A 25,056-nucleotide genomic window follows, 5' to 3' on the forward strand; every position below is an offset into this window, starting at 1 on the left:
TAGTGTCTGTACTGGGATGAAGAGTGACTATGGGTGCTGTATAATGTCTTTCCTTAGATGAGGAATGACTATAGGCCCTGTATAGTGTCTGTACTGGGATGAGGAATGACTATGGGCGCTGTATATTGTCTGTACTGGGATGAGGAATGACTATGGGCGCTGTATATTGTCTGTACTGGGATGAGGAATGACTATGGGCACTGTATACTGTCTGTACTGGGTTGAAGAGTGACTATAGTTTACTGAATGTTTAGGTCTCTTGATAAGATAGTGCCCATCAAGGTGAAGTGTTCAGATACAAAGTAGGCGGTGAAAACGTGCAGACGAGACATATGACAATTCTGGCAAATGCCATGAAATGTAGACTGTGACCTGGCATGTGACCTGAATGGGCCAATCAGGTTGGAGCATCTTGTGTGTACTCTCAGCAGCCTATCATGCACTGTCCCATGGTACTTACGGGTGTTCAGCACGCCCTCTAGTTACCAGTGCAATGTATACACAGCACAAGCTGTGTGAGAGTTCTCTGTGCTCCTTAGCTCGGTGTGATTATTGCAGTCCCAGCAGTGCTCCGTTTCCTGCTCTGTCTCCATCACAGGCTGTTCCCGGATACCCGCATCTACCCTGCTATACCCCGTTACTCACCCCACGGTTTGTGAACCCTCAATCTCTCCGTACTCAGAACCCACTCCAGTATTTCAGACCTCTGTTCCTCAGTCACACCTCCATTGGACTTTGGCCCTGATTCAGAGCCGCTCGTAAGCGGCCGTTCGTTCGTTCTGACCGATGTTCGCACATCTGCGCATGCGTACGGTTTTTAACACGCATGCACAAACCAGTCAGTGCGGCCGAAAATCGTTTGTTCGCTATATAGCGAAGGCCTGCTATTTTGAGTGACAGAAGGAGGCGTATGTGGGTGGTAACAGGGGAAGGTGCTTGAAAACGGGGGTGTGGAAATCGAACGCAGGCGTGCTTAGAGGTCAAAACGGGCGTTTTAAGGGAGTGCATAATTAATACAGCAGCGTCACTGACCACGTCACTTGTTTTTTTTTTACTCAGAACTGCTCGCAAAATAGCGGTTGAAAAAACCAGCCACAAGAATAGCGAGCAGTTCATACGCTGTTCGATGTACTCGATTAATCTAATAAATAGCGGACATAACGTATGGTGCGAGCAGCAAGGGGGCGTATTTTTCAAAAATACAACCGCAAGTTTTGCTCGCTCGTTCAGACTTAGAGGCGTGAACAGACCGCAATTAGCGAACGGTTCATTTGAATAGCCACCCCTTGTTTTAGAACGAATGACCGCAAATAGCGAGCGGCTCTGAATGAGGGCCTTTGTTTTTTCTGCCTGACACTTGTTCCCAGCCTCATTAATTGGACTTAGTTTTCAGCCACACATCACTTGGACTTGTTTATTTCTGACAGTTTATATATCTATCACTGTGTCATGAATTATAATACTCCTATTAAACCTGCTGCATTTCAGTGCTGCAAACCCGTTCCAGTTTCTTCTTCTGCACCCGCCCTGGGTTCAAATAATAATCCAAACCTGACACAGATCTTGTGACATTGCCGCAATAAGAAAATATAATTCTAAACTAAATAGTATTACAAATGATGTTTTTATTTAATAAGAGTAATATGTGACGATGACTCAGTTCAGTACAAGTCATCTCTATCATGGGAGTTTCCACCTTCAGATATTTATTACTTCCTGTCTTGTGCAGTACATGTTTTCCTGCAAAGCTGTTCCTTCTTTGAGCCATACTGTTACATTATCAGACAACCCTGCTGATTTTTGTTACCCTGGGATACGACACAAAGTGTCTCCCCAAAGTAGAGAGCTACAATGACTTAATAAATGATGTTGTCCAACAATGGACCCTGTAAACGTGTTAATTATTAAGTATTACAGATCTAAGGGTGGGTAGACACTGCAACGACTGGCAATCGAGACAATGGTCGCACACCGTTCCCTTCGTCCTGGACCATCTGCGATTGCCCGTACACGCTGTGCAATTTAATGAACGACGGGGCAATATCTCGTTCTGCCCTTCATTAAACTGCACCACCTCATACACGATATCTTCTGATTGGACGTGCAGCACGGCCAACCAAAATATATTGTGTACGACCCACAGGAGCGCGCAATTGTGCATACACACTGCTTTGTCGTTCCAATATGCCTGGAAATTGTGCAGATATCGTTGTAGTGTGCAGCCACCCTAAAGCAGCCAGGTACACATGTAAACCAGTTAGGCTGCAAAATACTGCAATTAAAAATAGGATTCCAGCTCACCCTTGGAGTGTCCTCGCTTTGTGGTGAAGTTGTTTGTGCCGGGTGGGGAATCGTTATACATCATGTACGCTGTGTCGTTATTCTGAGAGGATAGAAAACACAAAGAGATGCTGAAATGATGAATTATTCTCCATACAGTTTATACTTTGTACAGTAATAAGTGATTCTGCCTGATGATACAAACAAAAAGCTTAAGAGCACAGAAGCAGAGCAGGAAATCAGGAAGATCTAACAATGCATTTAGTGACATTTCCAAGATAAAACTGCCGGAGACGGTGCCATCGGCTACGGATCTCTTTGTGTCTACTTTGGACAGGATATAGGCATTTTTATTGGCTTATTGGGTAAGTAACACACCATGAATGTGATCCGTTGGTTGACATTCAGCAGAGATGGTTGGGTGCCGGCACTCTTGATACCGGCGGTCAGATTCCAGACAGGGTTAGGATACCGTCACCTGTCGGTAGGTATCTTAATTCTGCCCCTGATACTCCCTCCCCACACCCTAAACCTAACCTCCCCCCCTTCCCCCGCTGCCTAAACCTAACCCTCCCTGGGTTGTAGTATATATGCCAGCGGACGGGATGCAGGCAGTCGAAATACTGATGCCGGAATCCCACCGCCCGGCAAAATGGCTACATCAATATCCCTAAGGGGATCAAGATGCCGGCGTCGGGGGGACACAGAGTTACCGCATGCTGTAGGCAGTGCTGCGCATGCGCTGGTTTTACGGATGTAACGGCGCATGCGCAGCACTGATTACAGCTGCGGGAAGTTAGTGTAGTGAGGGAAAAGTATCTATTTCCCGAAAAGCTGACATCGCAAAAATGTACAGTTTTTCAGAATAGATAGTTATGGAGAGGAGGAATGATAAATTCCTCTGATAATTAGGTAGAACTCCATGTGAGCGCTAATCCTAATTACCTCCAGAGAATTTTTATTTATGATGAATAGGCCCCTCAAAACCCAGAGGATGGAAAAAACCAATGGGGTCAAACTCCGAAAACTCATAGTCCCCATTGATAATAATGGGGACTGCTGTCTTCAGCGCTAATAAGCCTTCTGCAGGGGATCTCTGTGAAATCTCCTGCGTTACGTTGTTAGTACATACTGGGGAATCAGATACATAATATTATGCAGAAATTGCAGTTTCTACATGATTGAGGGGCCTATTCATCATCACTTATTTTTCACAAAAGCATCTGAGAATTAACATTTTCACATACTTTTGTTAAAAATAAGTGTCGGGGCCAATCACCAAGTTCCGGAACAGCATTTTTTTTTTGTAATTTGATGGTGTTACTGAACGTCACTTTCGGGTGGTGGTCAGCCCCCGATAATCTTCACAGTCTGCTTTTTACATTGCAGCCTGTGAAGATTTACAATGCAGCCACACACCACAGGGATCTATTCAGGTCCTTCCCTGCCGTGTCTGCACTGCCGAGCCCTGGGGCACTGCAGTCATGAACTCAGCTCCGGGCACTGCTGACATGAGCTCAGCTCCGGGGCACTGCAGTCATGAACTCAGCTCCAGGCACTGCAGACATGAGCTCAGCTCCCGGGCACTGCAGTCATGAACTCAGCTCCGGGCACTGCAGACATGAGCTCAGCTCCGGGCACTGCTGACATGAGCTCAACTCCGGGGCACTGCAGTCATGAACTCAGCTCCGGGCACTGCAGACATGAGCTCAGCTCCGGGGCACTGCAGACATGAGCTCAGCTCCGGGCACTGCAGACATAAACTCAGCTCTGGGCACTGCAGACATGAGCTCAGCTCCGGGCAGTGCAGACATGAGCTCAGCTCCGGGGCACTGCAGATATGAGCTCAGCTCCGGGGCACTGCAGTCATGAACTCAGCTCCAGGCACTGCAGACATGAGCTCAGCTCCCGGGCACTGCAGTCATGAACTCAGCTCCGGGCAATGCAGACATGAGCTCAGCTCCGGGCACTGCTGACATGAGCTCAACTCCGGGGCACTGCAGTCATGAACTCAGCTCCGGGCACTGCAGACATGAGCTCAGCTCCGGGGCACTGCAGACATGAGCTCAGCTCCGGGCACTGCAGACATAAACTCAGCTCTGGGCACTGCAGACATGAGCTCAGCTCCGGGCATTGCAGACATGAGCTCAGCTCCGGGGCACTGCAGATATGAGCTCAGCTCCGGGGCACTGCAGACATGAGCTCAGCTCCCGGGCACTGCAGACATGAGCTCTGCTCCGGGGCGATGCAGACATGAGCTCAGCTCCCGGGCACTGCAGACATCAGCTCAGCTCCGGGGCACTGCAGACTTGAGCTCAGCCCTGGGGCACTGCAGACATGAGCTCAGCTCCGGGGCACTGCAGACATGAGCTCAGCTCGGGGCACTGCTGACATGAGCTCAGCGCCCGGGCACTGCAGACATGAGCTCAGCTCCGGGGCACTGCAGACAGGAGCTCAGCTCCGGGGCACTGCAGACATGAGCTGAGCTCCGGGGCACTGCAGACATGAGCTCAGCTCCGGGGCACTGCAGACATGAGCTCAGCTCCGGGGCACTGCTGACATGAGCTCAGCTCGGGGCACTGCTGACATGAGCTCCCGGGCACTGCAGACATGAGCTCAGCTCCGGGGCACTGCAGACATGAGCTCAGCTCCGGGGCATTGCAGACATGAGCTCAGCTCGGGGCACTGCTGACATGAGCTCAGCTCGGGGCACTGCTGACATGAGCTCAGCTCGGGGCACTGCTGACATGAGCTCAGCTCCCGGGCACTGCAGACATGAGCTCAGCTCCGGGGCACTGCAGACATGAGCTCAGCTCCGGGGCACTGCTGACATGAGCTCAGGTCGGGGCACTGCTGACATGAGCTCAGCTCGGGGCACTGCTGACATGAGCTCAGCTCCCGGGCACTGCAGACATGAGCTCAGCTCCGGGGCATTGCAGACGTGAAGACAGGTGAGCCAGGCTAAGGAGATGCGGCAGCAGGAAGTAGGGGGGTCGGACACCAGCGCAGGGAGGGGGGGCAGATCGTACACCCACGGGGGGAGAGAGGGGGCAGTGAAGTCCGCAACCTGTCTTCAAGCTGTGCATGTGCACCTTGAAGACAGGCAGTGGAAAGTTTCTCACTTACGAAAAACTGCTTCGTAGAAAGAGCAGTTTTTCAGAAGTGATAGTTTAGGGCAGGAGGCATGATAAGATGAATGAGGCATGATGAGATGAATGAGGCATGATGAATGAGGCATGATGAGATGAATGAGGCATGATGATTGAGGCATGATGAATGGCTCCTAAACTGTGTTTGAACTTGCAGCGAGTTCAAACCATAATTATCACATGTGATAATTATGTTTTGATGAATAGGCCCCTGAGTGAAAAAACAAACCCCTTAGATGCTGATAGTCTTAGAAATCGTAGTATGGACACGACCAGGGTAAAAACACTTTCTGGCGGCCTTTGCACCAACACCACTCATGTCCCTACAGCGTACAGAGAAAATGAACACTCCGTAAAATACAATGGCGTTCTATATGACTGCTCCTTCGCCAAGTCGTACATTCGGCTGCAAGGACGCGTCAATAAACGCGCTTCAAATGCTCTGTTAAATGCGAAGACACAGAAAAAGTTTTTTTCCGGTGCTTTAGCTGGTGTTATCTGTGTCCTTGTGTATGAGGCCATAGGGTATTCCCCATTTGTGAGATGTGACCTTCCCCGGCGGTGAACACTAAATCTGCGCCGATCCTGAGGGTACTGTGATACATTACGTGAAGTCTGGCACGCGCTGAAAGTTGCACTCACATTGTAAGACTGGTAGAGCTGCTGCAGCGACCGCCCAATTGCCCCCTGGGTCATGTTGATGAGGAATCTGCTGACTTGCCAGGCCGGTGACTTTGAGTCCAGATACAAATAATCCAGCCCCGGACCAGCTGTCTCATTGATCCTACGTATAGGTAACTTATAAACCACAAACCTGGAAAATAAACATTAAAAATAGTTAATTCATTAATTACAGTGTACTGTACTTTCACTATATGTAGATTTAAATCATATTTCTTTCTCGCTGAACTGGTCAATATACTGTAATTAATTAGTATGTTAGATATAAAGGAATGACACTTATTAGAATGTAGGGACGGGGGTTTTGGGGGGGTCTGCAATCATTTATTAGTACTACAGTTGCCATAAAATATCATTACATTTCCTTAGTTCCTTACAATCTGTATGTGACGCAGAGATACGGTACATGCCGAATTAGCCCTGCGCAATATTGTACAGCATTTTCTTTTCTGGGAGTTTTAAAAATTACCCCGCTACTTATTATTATTACTATTAATTTTATATTTATTATTACTATTATTATTATTGCTATTTATTATTACTATATATTATTATTATTATTATTATTATTATTATTATTATTTGTATTACTATTATTATTTATTATTACTATTATTATTATTATTATTTGTATTACTATTATTATTTATTATTACTATTATTATTATTATTATTATTATTATTATTATTATTATTATTATTATTATTACTATTTCTTATTACTATATATTATTATTATTATTATTATTATTATTATTTGTATTACTATTATTATTTATTATTACTGTTATTATTATTATTATTATTATTATTATTATTATTATTATTATTATTATTATTATTATGGAAGTATGAATTATTTTAAGCCTGTTGTGTCTCTCATGCTACACTGGGGCTAATACTGAGTTAAACGCAAGAGAGCTGTAATTACTCCCGCATTGCGCGCACAGATAAAATGGGACTATTCCTCGTATGCAGAGTTTACCCCCATACTTAGGGCCTGATTCAAAGTTAGGAGCACATCAAAAAAGGAGCAATCTGCCCCTGGAAGCAACCATGTGACAATACAAAGGGTGCAGAAACATTTATTTCAGGGTAATTACTGGCTGATTCTGCGTGCAGGGTAATTACTGGCTGATTCTGCGTGCAGGGTAATTACTGGCTGATTCTGCGTGCAGGGTAATTACTGGCTGATTCTGCGTGCAGGGTAATTACTGGCTGATTCTGCGTGCAGGGTAATTACTGGCTGATTCTGCGTGCAGGGTAATTACTGTCTGATTCTGCTTGCAGGGTAATTACTGTCTGATTCTGCGCGCAGGGTAATTACTGTCTGATTCTGCGCGCAGGGTAATTACTGGCTGATTCTGCGCACAGGGTAATTACTGTCTGATTCTGCGTGCAGGGTAATTACTGTCTGATTCTGCGTGCAGGGTAATTACTGGCTGCTTCTGCGTGCAGGGTAATTACTGTCTGATTCTGCGTGCAGGGTAATTACTGGCTGATTCTGCGTGCAGGGTAATTACTCGCTGATTCTGCGTGCAGGGTAATTACTGGCTGCTTCTGGGTGCAGGGTAATTACTGTCTGATTCTGCGTGCAGGGTAATTACTGGCTGATTCTGCGTGCAGGGTAATTAATCGCTGATTCTGCGTGCAGGTTAATTACTGGCTGATTCTGCGTGCAGGGTAATTACTGGCTGATTCTGCGTGCAGGGTAATTAATCGCAGATTCTGCGTGCAGGGTAATTACTGGCTGATTCTGCGTGCAGGGTAATTACTGGCTGATTCTGCGTGGAGGGTAATTACTGGCTGATTCTGCATGCAGGGTAATTACTGGCTGATTCTGCGCGCAGGGTAATTACAGTCTGATTCTGCGCGCAGGGTAATTACTGGCTGATTCTGCATGGAGGGTAATTGGCTGATTCTGCGTGCAGGGTAATTACTGGCTGATTCTGCGTGCAGGGTAATTACTGGCTGATTCTGCATGGAGGGTAATTACTGGCTGTTTCTGCATGGAGGGTAATTACTGGCTGATTCTGCGTGCAGGGTAATTACTGGCTGATTCTGCGTGCAGGGTAATTACTGGCTGCTTCTGCGTGCAGGGTAATTACTGGCTGATTCTGTGTGGAGGGTAATTACTGGCTGATTCTGTTTGCAAGGTAATTACTGGCTAATTCTGTATGGAGGGTAATTACTGGCTGCTTCTGCATGGAGGGTAATCACTGGCTGATTCTGCGTGCAGGGTAATTACTGGCTGCTTCTGCATGGAGGGTAATTACTGTCTGATTCTGCGCGCAGGGTAATTACTGTCTGATTCTGCTTGCAGGGTAATTACTGGCTGCTTCTGCGTGCAGGGTAATTACTGTCTGATTCTGCGTGCAGGGTAATTACTGTCTGATTCTGCTTGCAGGGTAATTACTGGCTGATTCTGTATGGAGGGTAATTACTGGCTGATTCTGCGTGCAGGGTAATTACTGTCTGATTCTGCTTGCAGGGTAATTACTGGCTGCTTCTGCGTGCAGGGTAATTACTGGCTGATTCTGTATGGAGGGTAATACTGGCTGCTTCTGCGTGGAGGGTAATTAGATTCTGTGTGCAGGGTACTTACTGTCTGATTCTGCGCGCAGGGTAATTACTGGCTGCTTCTGCGTGCAGGGTAATTACTGGCTGATTCTGCGTGCAGGGTAATTACTCGCTGATTCTGCGTGCAGGGTAATTACTGGCTGCTTCTGCGTGCAGGGTAATTACTGTCTGATTCTGCGTGCAGGGTAAATACTGGCTGATTCTGCGTGCAGGGTAATTAATCGCTGATTCTGCGTGCAGGGTAATTACTGGCTGATTCTGCGTGCAGGGTAATTACTGGCTGATTCTGCGTGCAGGGTAATTAATCGCAGATTCTGCGTGCAGGGTAATTACTGGCTGATTCTGCGTGCAGGGTAATTACTGGCTGATTCTGCGTGGAGGGTAATTACTGGCTGATTCTGCGTGCAGGGTAATTACTGGCTGATTCTGCGTGCAGGGTAATTACTGTCTGATTCTGCGTGCAGGGTAATTACTGGCTGATTCTGCGTGCAGGGTAATTACTCGCTGATTCTGCGTGCAGGGTAATTACTGGCTGCTTCTGCGTGCAGGGTAATTACTGTCTGATTCTGCGTGCAGGGTAATTAATCGCTGATTCTGCGTGCAGGGTAATTACTGGCTGATTCTGCGTGCAGGGTAATTAATCGCTGATTCTGCGTGCAGGGTAATTACTGGCTGATTCTGCGTGCAGGGTAATTAATCGCAGATTCTGCGTGCAGGGTAATTACTGGCTGATTCTGCGTGCAGGGTAATTACTGGCTGATTTTGCGCGCAGGGTAATTACTGGCTGATTCTGCGCGCAGGGTAATTACAGTCTGATTCTGCGCGCAGGGTAATTACTGGCTGATTCTGCATGGAGGGTAATTACTGGCTGATTCTGCGTGCAGGGTAATTACTGGCTGATTCTGCGTGCAGGGTAATTACTGGCTGATTCTGCATGGAGGGTAATTACTGGCTGTTTCTGCATGCAGGGTAATTACTGGCTGATTCTGCGTGCAGGGTAATTACTGGCTGATTCTGCGTGCAGGGTAATTACTGGCTGATTCTGCGTGCAGGGTAATTACTGGCTGATTCTGTGTGGAGGGTAATTACTGGCTGATTCTGTTTGCAAGGTAATTACTGGCTAATTCTGTATGGAGGGTAATTTCTGGCTGCTTCTGCATGGAGGGTAATCACTGGCTGATTCTGCGTGCAGGGTAATTACTGGCTGATTCTGCATGGAGGGTAATTACTGGCTGATTCTGCGCGCAGGGTAATTACTGGCTGATTCTGTATGGAGGGTAATTACTGGCTGCTTCTGCATGGAGGGTAATCACTGGCTGATTCTGCTTGCAGGGTAATTACTATCTGATTCTGCGTGCAGGGTAATTACTGTCTGATTCTGCGCGCAGGGTAATTACTGTCTGATTCTGCTTGCAGGGTAATTACTGGCTGCTTCTGCGTGCAGGGTAATTACTGGCTAATTCTGCGTGCAGGGTAATTACTGTCTGATTCTGCGTGCAGGGTAATTACTGTCTGATTCTGCTTGCAGGGTAATTACTGGCTGATTCTGCATGGAGGGTAATTACTGGCTGATTCTGCGTGCAGGGTAATTACTGTCTGATTCTGCTTGCAGGGTAATTACTGGCTGCTTCTGCATGCAGGGTAATTACTGTCTGATTCTGCTTGCAGGGTAATTACTGGCTGCTTCTGCGTGCAGGGTAATTACTGGCTAATTCTGTATGGAGGGTAATTACTGGCTGCTTCTGCATGTAGGGTAATCACTGGCTGATTCTGCGTGCAGGGTAATTACTGGCTGATTCTGCATGGAGGGTAATTACTGGCTGATTCTGCGCGCAGGGTAATTACTGGCTGATTCTGTATGGAGGGTAATTACTGGCTGCTTCTGCATGGAGGGTAATCACTGGCTGATTCTGCTTGCAGGGTAATTACTATCTGATTCTGCGTGCAGGGTAATTACTGTCTGATTCTGCGCGCAGGGTAATTACTGTCTGATTCTGCTTGCAGGGTAATTACTGGCTGCTTCTGCGTGCAGGGTAATTACTGTCTGATTCTGCGTGCAGGGTAATTACTGTCTGATTCTGCTTGCAGGGTAATTACTGTCTGATTCTGCGCGCAGGGTAATTACTGGCTGCTTCTGCGTGCAGGGTAATTACTCGGCCATGGATATCTCTAATGGTGCATACACACGTAGCAATCAGCCAGCGATACTATATCGCTGGCTGTTCGTCCTTCACCCTCCCTGGTCTGCTGGATGATAGATATTGATCATCCAGCACACCAGGGAGGGCACAGGACGATCAGCCAGCGATATCGTATCGCTGGCTAATTGCTACGTGTGTATGCACCATTAGAGATATCCGTGGCTGAGCACAGGTGGTTACATCAAACTGACTGAGGCACTAATTAAGTCACCTGTGCTCAGCCATGGCTCTCTCTAACACCTGTGCTCAGCCATGGATCTCTCTAACACCTGTGCTCAACCATGGATCTCTCTAACACCTGTGCTCAGCCATGGATCTCTCTAACACCTGTGCTCAGCCATGGACATCTCTAACACCTATGCTCAGCCATGGGTCTCTCTAACACCTGTGCTCAACCATGGGTCTCTCTAACACCTGTGCTCAACCATGGATCTCTCTAACACCTGTGCTCAGCCCTGGACATCTCTAACACCTATGCTCAGCCATGGGTCTCTCTAACACCTGTGCTCAACCATGGGTCTCTCTAACACCTGTGCTCAACCATGGGTCTCTCTAACACCTGTGCTCAACCATGGATCTCTCTAACACCTGTGCTCAGCAATGGGTCTCTCTAACACCTGTGCTCAGCCATGGATCTCTCTAACACCTGTGCTCAGCCATGGATCTCTCTAACACCTGTGCTCAGCCATGGGTCTCTCTAACACCTGTGCTCAACCATGGATCTCTCTAACACCTGTGCTCAGCCATGGGTCTCTCTAACACCTGTGCTCAGCCATGGATCTCTCTAACACCTGTGCTCAACCATGGGTCTCTCTAACACCTGTGCTCAGCCATGGGTCTCCCTAACACCTGTGCTCAACCATGGGTCTCTCTAACACCTGTGCTCAGCCATGGGTCTCTCTAACACCTGTGCTCAGCCATGGATCTCTCTAACACCTGTGCTCAACCATGGGTCTCTCTAACACCTGTGCTCAGCCATGGGTCTCTCTAACACCTGTGCTCAGCCATGGGTCTCTCTAACACCTATGCTCAGCCATGGATCTCTCTAACACCTGAGCTCAGCCATGGATCTCTCTAACACCTGTGCTCAACCATGGGTCTCTCTAACACCTGTGCTCAGCCATGGGTCTCTCTAACACCTGTGCTCAGCCATGGGTCTCTCTAACACCTGTGCTCAGCCATGGATCTCTCTAACACCTGTGCTCAGCCATGGACATCTCTAACACCTGAGCTGTTGGGTAGCCCTGAGGAGCGCATTTGGGAACCTCTGTCCTAAGGTAAATGACTTCTCCATACATCCACCTCTATGTCCCGATCGCTTTTGTAACTTCATCTTACGTTTCTTTACCGAAAGGAAGTATACACATTTTTTTGGCTAAAGTGGATAGGTGGAGGCGTAACCCATAGCAACCTACCTGCTTCCACCTATCATTTTATAGAATGATAAATTATATGCAGATACAATTCCTTTTAGTTTTAAACAAATAAAACTTTATTGACAGGAATGTACACAGTATAGTGTCAGGTAAGGGGGAGGAGCCTCATTGTGTGCCGTGTTCCACTAAGAAGTAGGCGGTGGTTGTGTGTAGCGTTAGAAGGTGGGCGGGGCCTGTTTGCATGTGTCGCTAGGAGGTGGGCGAGGCCTGGCTTTGTGTGCATTGCGTCCCTGGAGGAGGGCTGTGACTGTCTGTCGCTAGAAGGTGGGCGGGCCTTGGCTGTGACAGTCGCTAGCAGGTGGGCGGGCCTTGGCTGTGACTGTGTCGCTAGGAGGTGGGCGGGGCCTGGCTGTGACTGGGTTCCTAGGCGGTGGGCGGAGCCCCGTGGCACGCGGAAGTCGGAGGCGAGTCGCTGCGCTCGCTCAGAGCACGTGTAGCCGGAGATGGCCGGGATCCCCCCGGAGAGCTGGCGGCCGCCGCACGTTTCCCTGGAGACCGGCCTGGGCGCCATCACGGTGGAGCTGTACTGGGACCATGCCCCCCGGACCTGCCGGAACTTCGCCGAGCTAGCCCGCCGCGGCTACTACAACGGCACCAAGTTCCACCGGGTGATCCGCGACTTCATGGTGCAGGGCGGGGACCCGAGCGGCACCGGCCGCGGCGGCGGCTCCATCTACGACGGGAAACACTTCGCCGACGAGATCCAGCCGGAGCTGAAGTTCACCGGGGCCGGGATCCTGGCCATGGCCAACGCCGGACCCGACACCAACGGCAGCCAGTTCTTCCTGACGCTGGGCCCGGCGCCCTGGCTGGACGGGAAGCACACCATCTACGGCCGCGTCTACCGGGGCATGGGCTGCCTCAACCGCCTGGGCATGGCGGAGACCGACGGCCAGGACCGCCCGCTGGACGACCTCAGGGTGCTGCGGGCCTTCCCCTCCGGGTGAGCGGGGGATAATGCCGGGACTGTGCCCGCAGGAGGGGGATAATGCCGGGACTGTGCCCGCAGGAGGGGGATAATGCCGGGACTGTGCCCGCAGGAGGGGGATAATGCCGGGACTGTGCCCGCAGGAGGGGGATAATGCCGGGACTGTGCCCGCAGGAGGGGGATAATGCCGGGACTGTGCCCGCAGGAGGGGGATGATGCCGGGACTGTGCCCACAATGGGAGGGGGGGAAATAATGCAGGGACTGTGCCCGCAGGAGGACATTGCCAGTGGGCTCCCATGGGATCAGGACACTTCTATATCATTTTGTTACAATAAATTGTATTATCCCGATTTTCCTCCCTCTGTCTGTTACTGTCAGATGTGTGTTTATGTTGTGCTGTGCACCCCCCTATATATACACCCGCCTGTTGGGTCTTCTGACTCTGGGGTGACCCGCCTTTGCAGCAGCGCAGTCTCACCCCACACCCGTATCTCCGGCCTGTATGTAGCGCTGGGGGCTGCATACAAAAAAACTGGTGAGTTAGGAGTTACCGTAAGCGCCACATATGGCCCCACTTACACGCAGGGATGCGTCAGCTTGCTGCGAATTGAATTGACCTCATGGACGTCAAGGGAGGAGTCTAATACCTGCACACATCTGCCATGTTAGACCAGGAGAGAACAGTAGTGTAAGAGCCTGGGTTACACCAGGAGAGAACAGTAGTGTATGTGCCTGGGTTACACCAGGAGATAACAGTAGTGTATGAGCCTGGGTTACACCAGGAGAGAACAGTAGTGTATGCGCCTGGGTTACACCAGGAGAGAACAGTAGTGTATGCGCCTGGGTTACACCAGGAGAGAACAGTAGTGTATGCGCCTGGGTTACACCAGGAGAGAACAGTAGTGTATGCGCCTGGGTTACACCAGGAGATAACAGTAGTGTATGAGCCTGGGTTACACCAGGAGAGAACAGTAGTGTATGTGCCTGGGTTACACCAGGAGATAACAGTAGTATATGTGCCTGGGTTACGCCAGGAGATAACAGTAGTATATGTGCCTGGGTTACACCAGGAGATAACAGTAGTGTATGTGCCTGGGTTACGCCAGGAGAGAACAGTAGTGTATGTGCCTGGGTTACACCAGGAGATAACAGTAGTATATGTGCCTGGGTTACACCAGGAGAGAACAGTAGTGTATGTGCCTGGGTCACACCAGGAGAGAACAGTAGTGTATGCGCCTGGGTTACACCGAGAGAGAACAGCAGTATATGCGCCTGGGTTACACCGGGAGAGAACAGTAGTGTATGCGCCTGGGTTACACCAGGAGATAACAGTAGTGTATGAGCCTGGGTTACACCAGGAGAGAACAGTAGTGTATGTGCCTGGGTTACACCAGGAGATAACAGTAGTATATGTGCCTGGGTTACACCAGGAGATAACAGTAGTGTATGTGCCTGGGTTACGCCAGGAGATAACAGTAGTATATGTGCCTGGGTTACACCAGGAGATAACAGTAGTGTATGTGCCTGGGTTACGCCAGGAGAGAACAGTAGTGTATGTGCCTGGGTTACACCAGGAGATAACAGTAGTATATGTGCCTGGGTTACACCAGGAGAGAACAGTAGTGTATGCGCCTGGGTCACACCAGGAGAGAACAGTAGTGTATGCGCCTGGGTTACACCGAGAGAGAACAGCAGTATATGCGCCTGGGTTACACCGGGAGAGAACAGTAGTGTATGCGCCTGGGTTACATCGGGAGAGAACAGTAGTGTATGCGCCTGGGTTACACCGGGAGAGAATAGTAGTGTATGCGCCTGGGTCACACCGGGAGAGAACAGTAGTGTATGCGCCTGGGATACAACGGGAGAGAACAGTAGTGTATGCGCCTGGGTTACACCGGGAGAGAACAGTGTATGCGCCTGGGTTACACCGGGAGAGAACAGTAGTGTATGCGCCTGGGTCACACCGGGAGAGAACAGTAGTGTATGCGCCTGGGTCACACCGGGAGAGAACAGTAGTGTATGCGCCTGGGTCACACCGGGAGAGAACAGTAGTGTATGCGCCTGGGTCACACCGGGAGAGAACAGTAGTGTATGCGCCTGGGTCACACCGGGAGAGAACAGTAGTGTATGCGCCTGGGTCACACCGGGAGAGAACAGTAGTGTATGCGCCTGGGTCACACCGGGAGAGAACAGTAGTGTATGTGCCTGGGTTACACCGGGAGAGAACAGTAGTGTATGTGCCTGGGTTACACCGGGAGAGAACAGTAGTGTATGCGCCTGGGTCACACCAGGAGAGAACAGTAGTGTATGCGCCTGGGTTACACCGAGAGAGAACAGCAGTGTATGCGCCTGGGTTACACCGGGAGAGAACAGTAGTGTATGCGCCTGGGTCACACCGGGAGAGAACAGTAGTGTATGCGCCTGGGTCACACCGGGAGAGAACAGTAGTGTATGCGCCTGGGTTACAACGGGAGAGAACAGTAGTGTATGCGCCTGGGTCACACCGGGAGAGAACAGTGTATGCGCCTGGGTCACACCGGGAGAGAACAGTAGTGTATGCGCCTGGGTCACACCGGGAGAGAACAGTAGTGTATGCGCCTGGGTCACACCGGGAGAGAACAGTAGTGTATGCGCCTGGGTCACACCGGGAGAGAACAGTAGTGTATGCGCCTGGGTCACACCGGGAGAGAACAGTAGTGTATGCGCCTGGGTCACACCGGGAGAGAACAGTAGTGTATGCGCCTGGGTCACACCGGGAGAGAACAGTAGTGTATGCGCCTGGGTCACACCGGGAGAGAACAGTAGTGTATGCGCCTGGGTCACACCGGGAGAGAACAGTAGTGTATGCGCCTGGGTCACACCGGGAGAGAACAGTAGTGTATGCGCCTGGGTTACACCGGGAGAGAACAGTAGTGTATGCGGCTGGGTTACACCGGGAGAGAACAGCTGGGTCACACCGGGAGAGAACAGCAGTGTATGCGCCTGGGTCACACCGGGAGAGAACAGCAGTGTATGCGCCTGGGTCACACCGGGAGAGAACAGCAGTGTATGCGCCTGGGTCACACCGGGAGAGAACAGCAGTGTATGCGCCTGGGTCACACCGGGAGAGAACAGCAGTGTATGCGCCTGGGTCACACCGGGAGAGAACAGCAGTGTATGCGCCTGGGTCACACCGGGAGAGAACAGCAGTGTATGCGCCTGGGTCACACCGGGAGAGAACAGCAGTGTATGCGCCTGGGTCACACCGGGAGAGAACAGCAGTGTATGCGCCTGGGTCACACCGGGAGAGAACAGCAGTGTATGCGCCTGGGTCACACCGGGAGAGAACAGCAGTGTATGCGCCTGGGTCACACCGGGAGAGAACAGCAGTGTATGCGCCTGGGTCACACCGGGAGAGAACAGCAGTGTATGCGCCTGGGTCACACCGGGAGAGAACAGCAGTGTATGCGCCTGGGTCACACCGGGAGAGAACAGCAGTGTATGCGCCTGGGTCACACCGGGAGAGAACAGCAGTGTATGCGCCTGGGTCACACCGGGAGAGAACAGCAGTGTATGCGCCTGGGTCACACCGGGAGAGAACAGCAGTGTATGCGCCTGGGTCACACCGGGAGAGAACAGCAGTGTATGCGCCTGGGTCACACCGGGAGAGAACAGCAGTGTATGCGCCTGGGTCACACCGGGAGAGAACAGCAGTGTATGCGCCTGGGTCACACCGGGAGAGAACAGCAGTGTATGCGCCTGGGTCACACCGGGAGAGAACAGCAGTGTATGCGGCTGGGTCACACCGGGAGAGAACAGCAGTGTATGCGCCTGGGTCACACCGGGAGAGAACAGCAGTGTATGCGCCTGGGTCACACCGGGAGAGAACAGCAGTGTATGCGCCTGGGTCACACCGGGAGAGAACAGCAGTGTATGCGCCTGGGTCACACCGGGAGAGAACAGCAGTGTATGCGCCTGGGTCACACCGGGAGAGAACAGCAGTGTATGCGCCTGGGTCACACCGGGAGAGAACAGCAGTGTATGCGCCTGGGTCACACCGGGAGAGAACAGCAGTGTATGCGCCTGGGTCACACCGGGAGAGAACAGCAGTGTATGCGCCTGGGTTACACCGGGAGAGAACAGTAGTGTATGCGCCTGGGTTACACCAAGAGAGAACAGTAGTGTATGTGCCTGGGTTACACCAAGAGAGAACAGTAGTGTATGTGCCTGGGTTACACCAGGAGAGAACAGTAGTGTATGTGCCTGGGTTACACCAGGAGAGAACAGTAGTGTATGTGCCTGGGTTACACCAGGAGAGAACAGTAGTGTATGTGCCTGGGTTACACCAGGAGAGAACAGTAGTGTATGTGCCTGGGTTACACCAGGAGAGAACAGTAGTGTATGTGCCTGGGTTACACCAGGAGAGAACAGTAGTGTATGTGGCTGGGTTACACCAGGAGAGAACAGTAGTGTATATGCGCCTGGGTTACACCAGAAGAGAACATTAGTATATGTGCATGGGTTACACCAGGAGAGAACAGAAGTGTATATGCGCCTGGGGTACACCAGGAGAGAACATTAGGGTTACACCAGGAGAGAGCAGTAGAGTATGTGCCTGGGTTACACCAGGAGAGAACAGTAGAGTATGCGCCTGGGTTACACCAGGAGAGAACACTAGTGTATGCGCCTGGGTTACACCAGGAGAGAACACTAATGTATGCGCCTGGGTTACACCAGGAGAGAACAGTAGTGTATGCGCCTGGGTTACACCAGGAGAGAACAGTAGTGTATGCGCCTGGGTTTCACCAGGAGAGAACAGTAGTGTATGCGCCTGGGTCACACCAGGAGAGAACAGTAGTGTATGCGCCTGGGTCTCACCAGGAGAGAACAGTAGTGTATGCGCCTGGGTCACACCAGGAGAGAACAGTAGTGTATGCGCCTGGGTCTCACCAGGAGAGAACAGTAGTGTATGCGCCTGGGTCACACCAGGAGAGAACAGTAGTGTATGCGCCTGGGTTACACCAGGTTGCACCAAGAGAGAACAGTAGTATATGTGCCTGGGTTACACCAGGAGAGAACAGTAGTATATGCGCCTGGGTTACACCAGGAGAGAACAGTAGTGTATGCGCCTGGGTTACACCAGGAGAGAACAGTAGTGTATGCGCCTGGGTTACACCAGGAGAGAACAGTAGTGTATGCGGCTGGGTTACACCAGGAGAGAACAGTAGTGTATGCGCCTGGGTTACACCAGGAGAGAACAGTAGTGTATGCGCCTGGGTTACACCAGGAGAGAACAGTAGTGTATGCGCCTGGGTTACACCAGGAGAGAACAGTAGTGTATGCGCCTGGGTTACACCAGGAGAGAACAGTAGTGTATGCGCCTGGGTTTCACCAGGAGAGAACAGTAGTGTATGCTCCTGGGTTACACCAGGAGAGAACAGTAGTGTATGCGCCTGGGTTTCACCAGGAGAGAACAGTAGAGTATGCGCCTGGGTTACACCAGGAGAGAACAGTAGTGTATGCGCCTGGGTTTCACCAGGAGAGAACAGTAGTGTATGCGCCTGGGTTTCACCAGGAGAGAACAGTAGTGTATGCGCCTGGGTTACACCAGGAGAGAACAGTAGTGTATGTGCTTGGGTTTCACCAGGAGAGAACAGTAGAGTATGTGCCTGGGTTACACCAGGAGAGAACAGTAGAGTATGTGCCTGGGTTACACCAGGAGAGAACAGTAGTGTATGTGCCTGGGTTACACCAGGAGAGAACAGTAGAGTATGTGCCTGGGTTACACCAGGAGAGAACAGTAGTGTATGTGCCTGGGTTACACCAGGAGAGAACAGTAGTGTATGTGCCTGGGTTACACCAGGAGAGAACAGTAGTGTATGCGGCTGGGTTACACCAGGAGAGAACAGTAGTGTATGCGCCTGGGTTACACCAGGAGAGAACAGTAGTGTATGCGCCTGGGTTACACCAGGAGAGAACAGTAGTGTATGCGCCAGGAGAGAACAGTAGAATATGCGCCTGGGTTACGCCAGGAGAGAACAGTAGTGTATGTGCCTGGGTTTCGCCAGGAGAGAACAGTAGTGTATGCGCCTGGGTCTCGCCAGGAGAGAACAGTAGTGTATGCGCCTGGGTCTCGCCAGGAGAGAACAGTAGTGTATGCGCCTGGGTCTCGCCAGGAGAGAACAGTAGTGTATGCGCCTGGGTTACACCAGGAGAGAACAGAAGTGTATGCGGCTGGGTTACACCAGGAGCGAACAGTAGTGTATGCGCCTGGGTTACACCAGGAGAGAACAGTAGTGTATATGTGCCTGGGGTACACCAGGAGAGAACATTAGTGTATATGTGCCTGGGTTACACCAGGAGAGAACAGTAGTGTACGTGCCTGGGTTACACCAGGAGAGAACAGTAGTGTACGTGCCTGGGTTACACCAGGAGAGAACAGTAGTGTATGTGCCTGGGTTACACCAGGAGAGAACAGTAGTGTATATGCGCCTGGGTTACACCAGGAGAGAACAGTAGTGTATATGCGCCTGGGTTACACCAGGAGAGAACATTAGTATATGCGCATGGGTTACACCAGGAGAGAACAGTAGTATATGCGCCTGGGTTACACCAGGAGAGAACAGTAGTATATGCGCCTGGGTTTCACCAGGAGAGAACAGTAGAATATGCGCCTGGGTTACACCAGCAGATAACAGTAGTGTATGCGCCTGGGTTTCACCAGGAGATAACAGTAGTGTATGCGCCTGGGTTTCACCAGGAGAGAACAGTAGTGTATGTGCCTGGGTTACACCAGGAGAGAACAGTAGTGTATGTGCCTGGGTTACACCAGGAGAGAACAGTAGTGTATGTGCTTGGGTTTCACCAGGAGAGAACAGTAGAGTATGTGCCTGGGTTACACCAGGAGATAACAGTAGTGTATGTGCCTGGGTTACACCAGGAGATAACAGTAGTGTATGTGCCTGGGTTACACCAGGAGAGAACAGTAGTATATGTGCTTGGGTTTCACCAGGAGAGAACAGTAGAATATGTGCCTGGGTTACACCAGGAGAGAACAGTAGTGTATGTGCCTGGGTTACACCAGGAGAGAACAGTAGTGTATGTGCCTGGGTTACACAAGGAGAGAACAGTAGTGTATGTGGCTGGGTTACACCAGGAGAGAACAGTAGTGTATGTGCCTGGATTACACCAGGAGAGAACAGTAGTGTATGTGCCTGGGTTACGCCAGGAGAGAACAGTAGTATATGTGCCTGGGTTTCGCCAGGAGAGAACAGTACTATATGTGCCTGGGTTACGCCAGGAGAGAACAGTAGTATATGTGCCTGGGTTACGCCAGGAGAGAACAGTAGTATATGTGCCTGGGTTACGCCAGGAGAGAAAAGTAGTATATGTGCCTGGGTTTCGCCAGGAGAGAACAGTAGAATATGTGCCTGGGAACAGTAGTGTATGTGCCTGGGTTACGCCAGGAGATAACAGTAGTGTATGTGCCTGGGTTACGCCAGGAGAGAACAGTAGTATATGTGCTTGGGTTTCGCCAGGAGAGAACAGTAGAATATGTGCCTAGGTTACACCAGGAGAGAACAGTAGTGTATGTGCTTAGGTGTCGCCAGGAGAGAACAGTAGAGTATGCGCCTGGGTTACACCAGGAGAGAACAGTAGTGTATGTGCCTGGGTTACACCAGGAGAGAACAGTAGTGTATGCGCCTGGGTCTCACCAGGAGAGAACAGTAGTGTATGCGCCTGGGTCACACCAGGAGAGAACAGTAGTGTATGTGCCTGGGTTACACCAGGAGAGAACAGTAGTGTATGTGCCTGGGTTACACCAGGAGAGAACAGTAGTGTATGTGCCTGGGTTTCACCAGGAGAGAACAGTAGTGTATGTGCCTGGGTTACACCAGGAGAGAACAGTAGTGTATGTGCCTGGGTTACACCAGGAGAGAACAGTAGTGTATGTGCCTGGGTTACACCAGGAGAGAACAGTAGTGTATGTGCCTGGGTTACACCAGGAGAGAACAGTAGTGTATGTGCCTGGGTTTCACCAGGAGAGAACAGTAGTGTATGTGCCTGGGTTACACCAGGAGAGAACAGTAGTGTATGTGCCTGGGTTACACCAGGAGAGAACAGTAGTGTATGTGCCTGGGTTACACCAGGAGAGAACAGTAGAGTATGAGCCTGGGTTACACCAGGAGAGAACAGTAGTGTATGCGCCTGGGTTACACCAGGAGAGAACAGTAGTGTATGCGCCTGGGTTACACCAGGAGAGAACAGTAGTGTATGCGCCTGGGTTTCACCAGGAGAGAACAGTAGAGTATGTGCCTGGGTTACACCAGGAGATAACAGTAGTGTATGTGCCTGGGTTAAACCAGGAGAGAACAGTAGAGTATGTGCCTGGGTTACACCAGGAGAGAACAGTAGTGTATATGTGCCTGGGGTACACCAGGAGAGAACATTAGTGTATATGTGCCTGGGTTACACCAGGAGAGAACAGTAGTGTACGTGCCTGGGTTACACCAGGAGAGAACAGTAGTGTACGTGCCTGGGTTACACCAGGAGAGAACAGTAGTGTATGTGCCTGGGTTACACCAGGAGAGAACAGTAGTGTATATGCGCCTGGGTTACACCAGGAGAGAACAGTAGTGTATATGCGCCTGGGTTACACCAGGAGAGAACATTAGTATATGCGCATGGGTTACACCAGGAGAGAACAGTAGTATATGCGCCTGGGTTACACCAGGAGAGAACAGTAGTATATGCGCCTGGGTTTCACCAGGAGAGAACAGTAGAATATGCGCCTGGGTTACACCAGCAGATAACAGTAGTGTATGCGCCTGGGTTTCACCAGGAGATAACAGTAGTGTATGCGCCTGGGTTTCACCAGGAGAGAACAGTAGTGTATGTGCCTGGGTTACACCAGGAGAGAACAGTAGTGTATGTGCCTGGGTTACACCAGGAGAGAACAGTAGTGTATGTGCTTGGGTTTCACCAGGAGAGAACAGTAGAGTATGTGCCTGGGTTACACCAGGAGATAACAGTAGTGTATGTGCCTGGGTTACACCAGGAGATAACAGTAGTGTATGTGCCTGGGTTACACCAGGAGAGAACAGTAGTATATGTGCTTGGGTTTCACCAGGAGAGAACAGTAGAATATGTGCCTGGGTTACACCAGGAGAGAACAGTAGTGTATGTGCCTGGGTTACACCAGGAGAGAACAGTAGTGTATGTGCCTGGGTTACACAAGGAGAGAACAGTAGTGTATGTGGCTGGGTTACACCAGGAGAGAACAGTAGTGTATGTGCCTGGATTACACCAGGAGAGAACAGTAGTGTATGTGCCTGGGTTACGCCAGGAGAGAACAGTAGTATATGTGCCTGGGTTTCGCCAGGAGAGAACAGTACTATATGTGCCTGGGTTACGCCAGGAGAGAACAGTAGTATATGTGCCTGGGTTACGCCAGGAGAGAACAGTAGTATATGTGCCTGGGTTACGCCAGGAGAGAAAAGTAGTATATGTGCCTGGGTTTCGCCAGGAGAGAACAGTAGAATATGTGCCTGGGAACAGTAGTGTATGTGCCTGGGTTACGCCAGGAGATAACAGTAGTGTATGTGCCTGGGTTACGCCAGGAGAGAACAGTAGTATATGTGCTTGGGTTTCGCCAGGAGAGAACAGTAGAATATGTGCCTAGGTTACACCAGGAGAGAACAGTAGTGTATGTGCTTAGGTGTCGCCAGGAGAGAACAGTAGAGTATGCGCCTGGGTTACACCAGGAGAGAACAGTAGTGTATGCGCCTGGGTTACACCAGGAGAGAACAGTAGTGTATGCGCCTGGGTCTCACCAGGAGAGAACAGTAGTGTATGCGCCTGGGTCACACCAGGAGAGAACAGTAGTGTATGTGCCTGGGTTACACCAGGAGAGAACAGTAGTGTATGTGCCCGGGTTACACCAGGAGAGAACAGTAGTGTATGTGCCTGGGTTTCACCAGGAGAGAACAGTAGTGTATGTGCCTGGGTTACACCAGGAGAGAACAGTAGTGTATGTGCCTGGGTTACACCAGGAGAGAACAGTAGTGTATGTGCCTGGGTTACACCAGGAGAGAACAGTAGTGTATGTGCCTGGGTTACACCAGGAGAGAACAGTAGTGTATGTGCCTGGGTTTCACCAGGAGAGAACAGTAGTGTATGTGCCTGGGTTACACCAGGAGAGAACAGTAGTGTATGTGCCTGGGTTACACCAGGAGAGAACAGTAGTGTATGTGCCTGGGTTACACCAGGAGAGAACAGTAGAGTATGAGCCTGGGTTACACCAGGAGAGAACAGTAGTGTATGCGCCTGGGTTACACCAGGAGAGAACAGTAGTGTATGCGCCTGGGTTACACCAGGAGAGAACAGTAGTGTATGCGCCTGGGTTTCACCAGGAGAGAACAGTAGAGTATGTGCCTGGGTTACACCAGGAGATAACAGTAGTGTATGCGCCTGGGTTAAACCAGGAGAGAACAGTAGAGTATGCGCCTGGGTTACACCAGGAGAGAACAGTAGTGTATGCGCCTGGGTTACACCAGGAGAGAACAGTAGTGTATGCGCCTGGGTTTCACCAGGCGAGAACAGTAGTGTATGCGCCTGGGTTACACCAGGAGATAACAGTATTGTATGCGCCTGGGTTAAACCAGGAGAGAACAGTAGAGTATGCGCCTGGGTTACACCAGGAGAGAACAGTAGTGTATGCGCCTGGGTTTCACCAGGAGAGAACAGTAGAGTATGCGCCTGGGTTACACCAGGAGAGAACAGTAGAGTATGCGCCTGGGTTACACCAGGAGAGAACAGTAGTGTATGCGCCTGGGTTTCACCAGGAGAGAACAGTAGAGTATGCGCCTGGGTTACACCAGCAGAGAACAGTAGTGTATGCGCCTGGGTTACACCAGGAGAGAACAGTAGTGTATGCGCCTGGGTTACACCAGTAGAGAACAGTAGTGTATGCGCCTGGGTTACACCAGGAGAGAACAGTAGTGTATGCGCCTGGGTTACACCAGGAGAGAACAGTAGTGTATGCGCCTGGGTTACACCAGGAGAGAACAGTAGTGTATGCGCCTGGGTTACACCAGGAGAGAACAGTAGTGTATGCGCCTGGGTTACACCAGGAGAGAACAGTAGTGTATGCGCCTGGGTTACACCAGGAGAGAACAGTAGTGTATGCGCCTGGGTTTCACCAGGAGAGAACAGTAGTGTATGCTCCTGGGTTACACCAGGAGAGAACAGTAGTGTATGCGCCTGGGTTTCACCAGGAGAGAACAGTAGAGTATGCGCCTGGGTTACACCAGGAGAGAACAGTAGTGTATGCGCCTGGGTTTCACCAGGAGAGAACAGTAGTGTATGCGCCTGGGTTTCACCAGGAGAGAACAGTAGTGTATGCGCCTGGGTTACACCAGGAGAGAACAGTAGTGTATGCGCTTGGGTTTCACCAGGAGAGAACAGTAGAGTATGCGCCTGGGTTACACCAGGAGAGAACAGTAGAGTATGTGCCTGGGTTACACCAGGAGATAACAGTAGTGTATGTGCCTGGGTTACACCAGGAGATAACAGTAGTGTATGTGCCTGGGTTACACCAGGAGAGAACAGTAGTGTATGTGCTTGGGTTTCACCAGGAGAGAACAGTAGAGTATGTGCCTGGGTTACACCAGGAGAGAACAGTAGTGTATGTGCCTGGGTTACACCAGGAGAGAACAGTAGTGTATGTGCCTGGGTTACACCAGGAGAGAACAGTAGTGTATGCGGCTGGGTTACACCAGGAGAGAACAGTAGTGTATGCGCCTGGGTTACACCAGGAGAG

General features: G+C 50.6%; 2 protein-coding genes across 2 annotated transcripts in view; one reads left to right on the forward strand and one right to left on the reverse strand.

Annotated features, from left to right (window-relative positions):
• The window catches only part of DNASE2B (deoxyribonuclease 2 beta), a 221,406-nt gene that overhangs the window by 128,603 nt on the left and 67,747 nt on the right, over window positions 1–25,056 (reverse strand). Inside the window, exons 2-3 of the mRNA XM_088461810.1 lie at window positions 6,072–6,243; window positions 2,302–2,383 (exon numbers count right to left, since the gene is read on the reverse strand). Coding sequence (XP_088317936.1) covers window positions 2,302–2,383; window positions 6,072–6,243 — 254 coding nt within the window. The remainder of the gene's footprint in view (window positions 1–2,301; window positions 2,384–6,071; window positions 6,244–25,056) is intronic.
• On the forward strand, window positions 12,659–13,606 carry PPIL1 (peptidylprolyl isomerase like 1). Its single transcript, XM_088461806.1, has one exon. The coding sequence runs from the start codon at window positions 12,771–12,773 to the stop codon at window positions 13,272–13,274; it is 504 nt and encodes a 167-aa protein (XP_088317932.1). The 5' UTR covers window positions 12,659–12,770; the 3' UTR covers window positions 13,275–13,606.

The sequence above is a fragment of the Taudactylus pleione genome, unplaced genomic scaffold, assembly GCF_031769625.1.
Source record: "Taudactylus pleione unplaced genomic scaffold, aTauple2 ptg001106l, whole genome shotgun sequence".
Classification (NCBI taxonomy): domain Eukaryota; kingdom Metazoa; phylum Chordata; class Amphibia; order Anura; family Myobatrachidae; genus Taudactylus; species Taudactylus pleione.

Coding starts and splice junctions, on each gene's coding strand:
- PPIL1 (XM_088461806.1), top strand. CDS start 12,771: ATGGCCGGGATCCCCCCGGAGAGCTGGCGGCCGCCGCACGTTTCCCTG.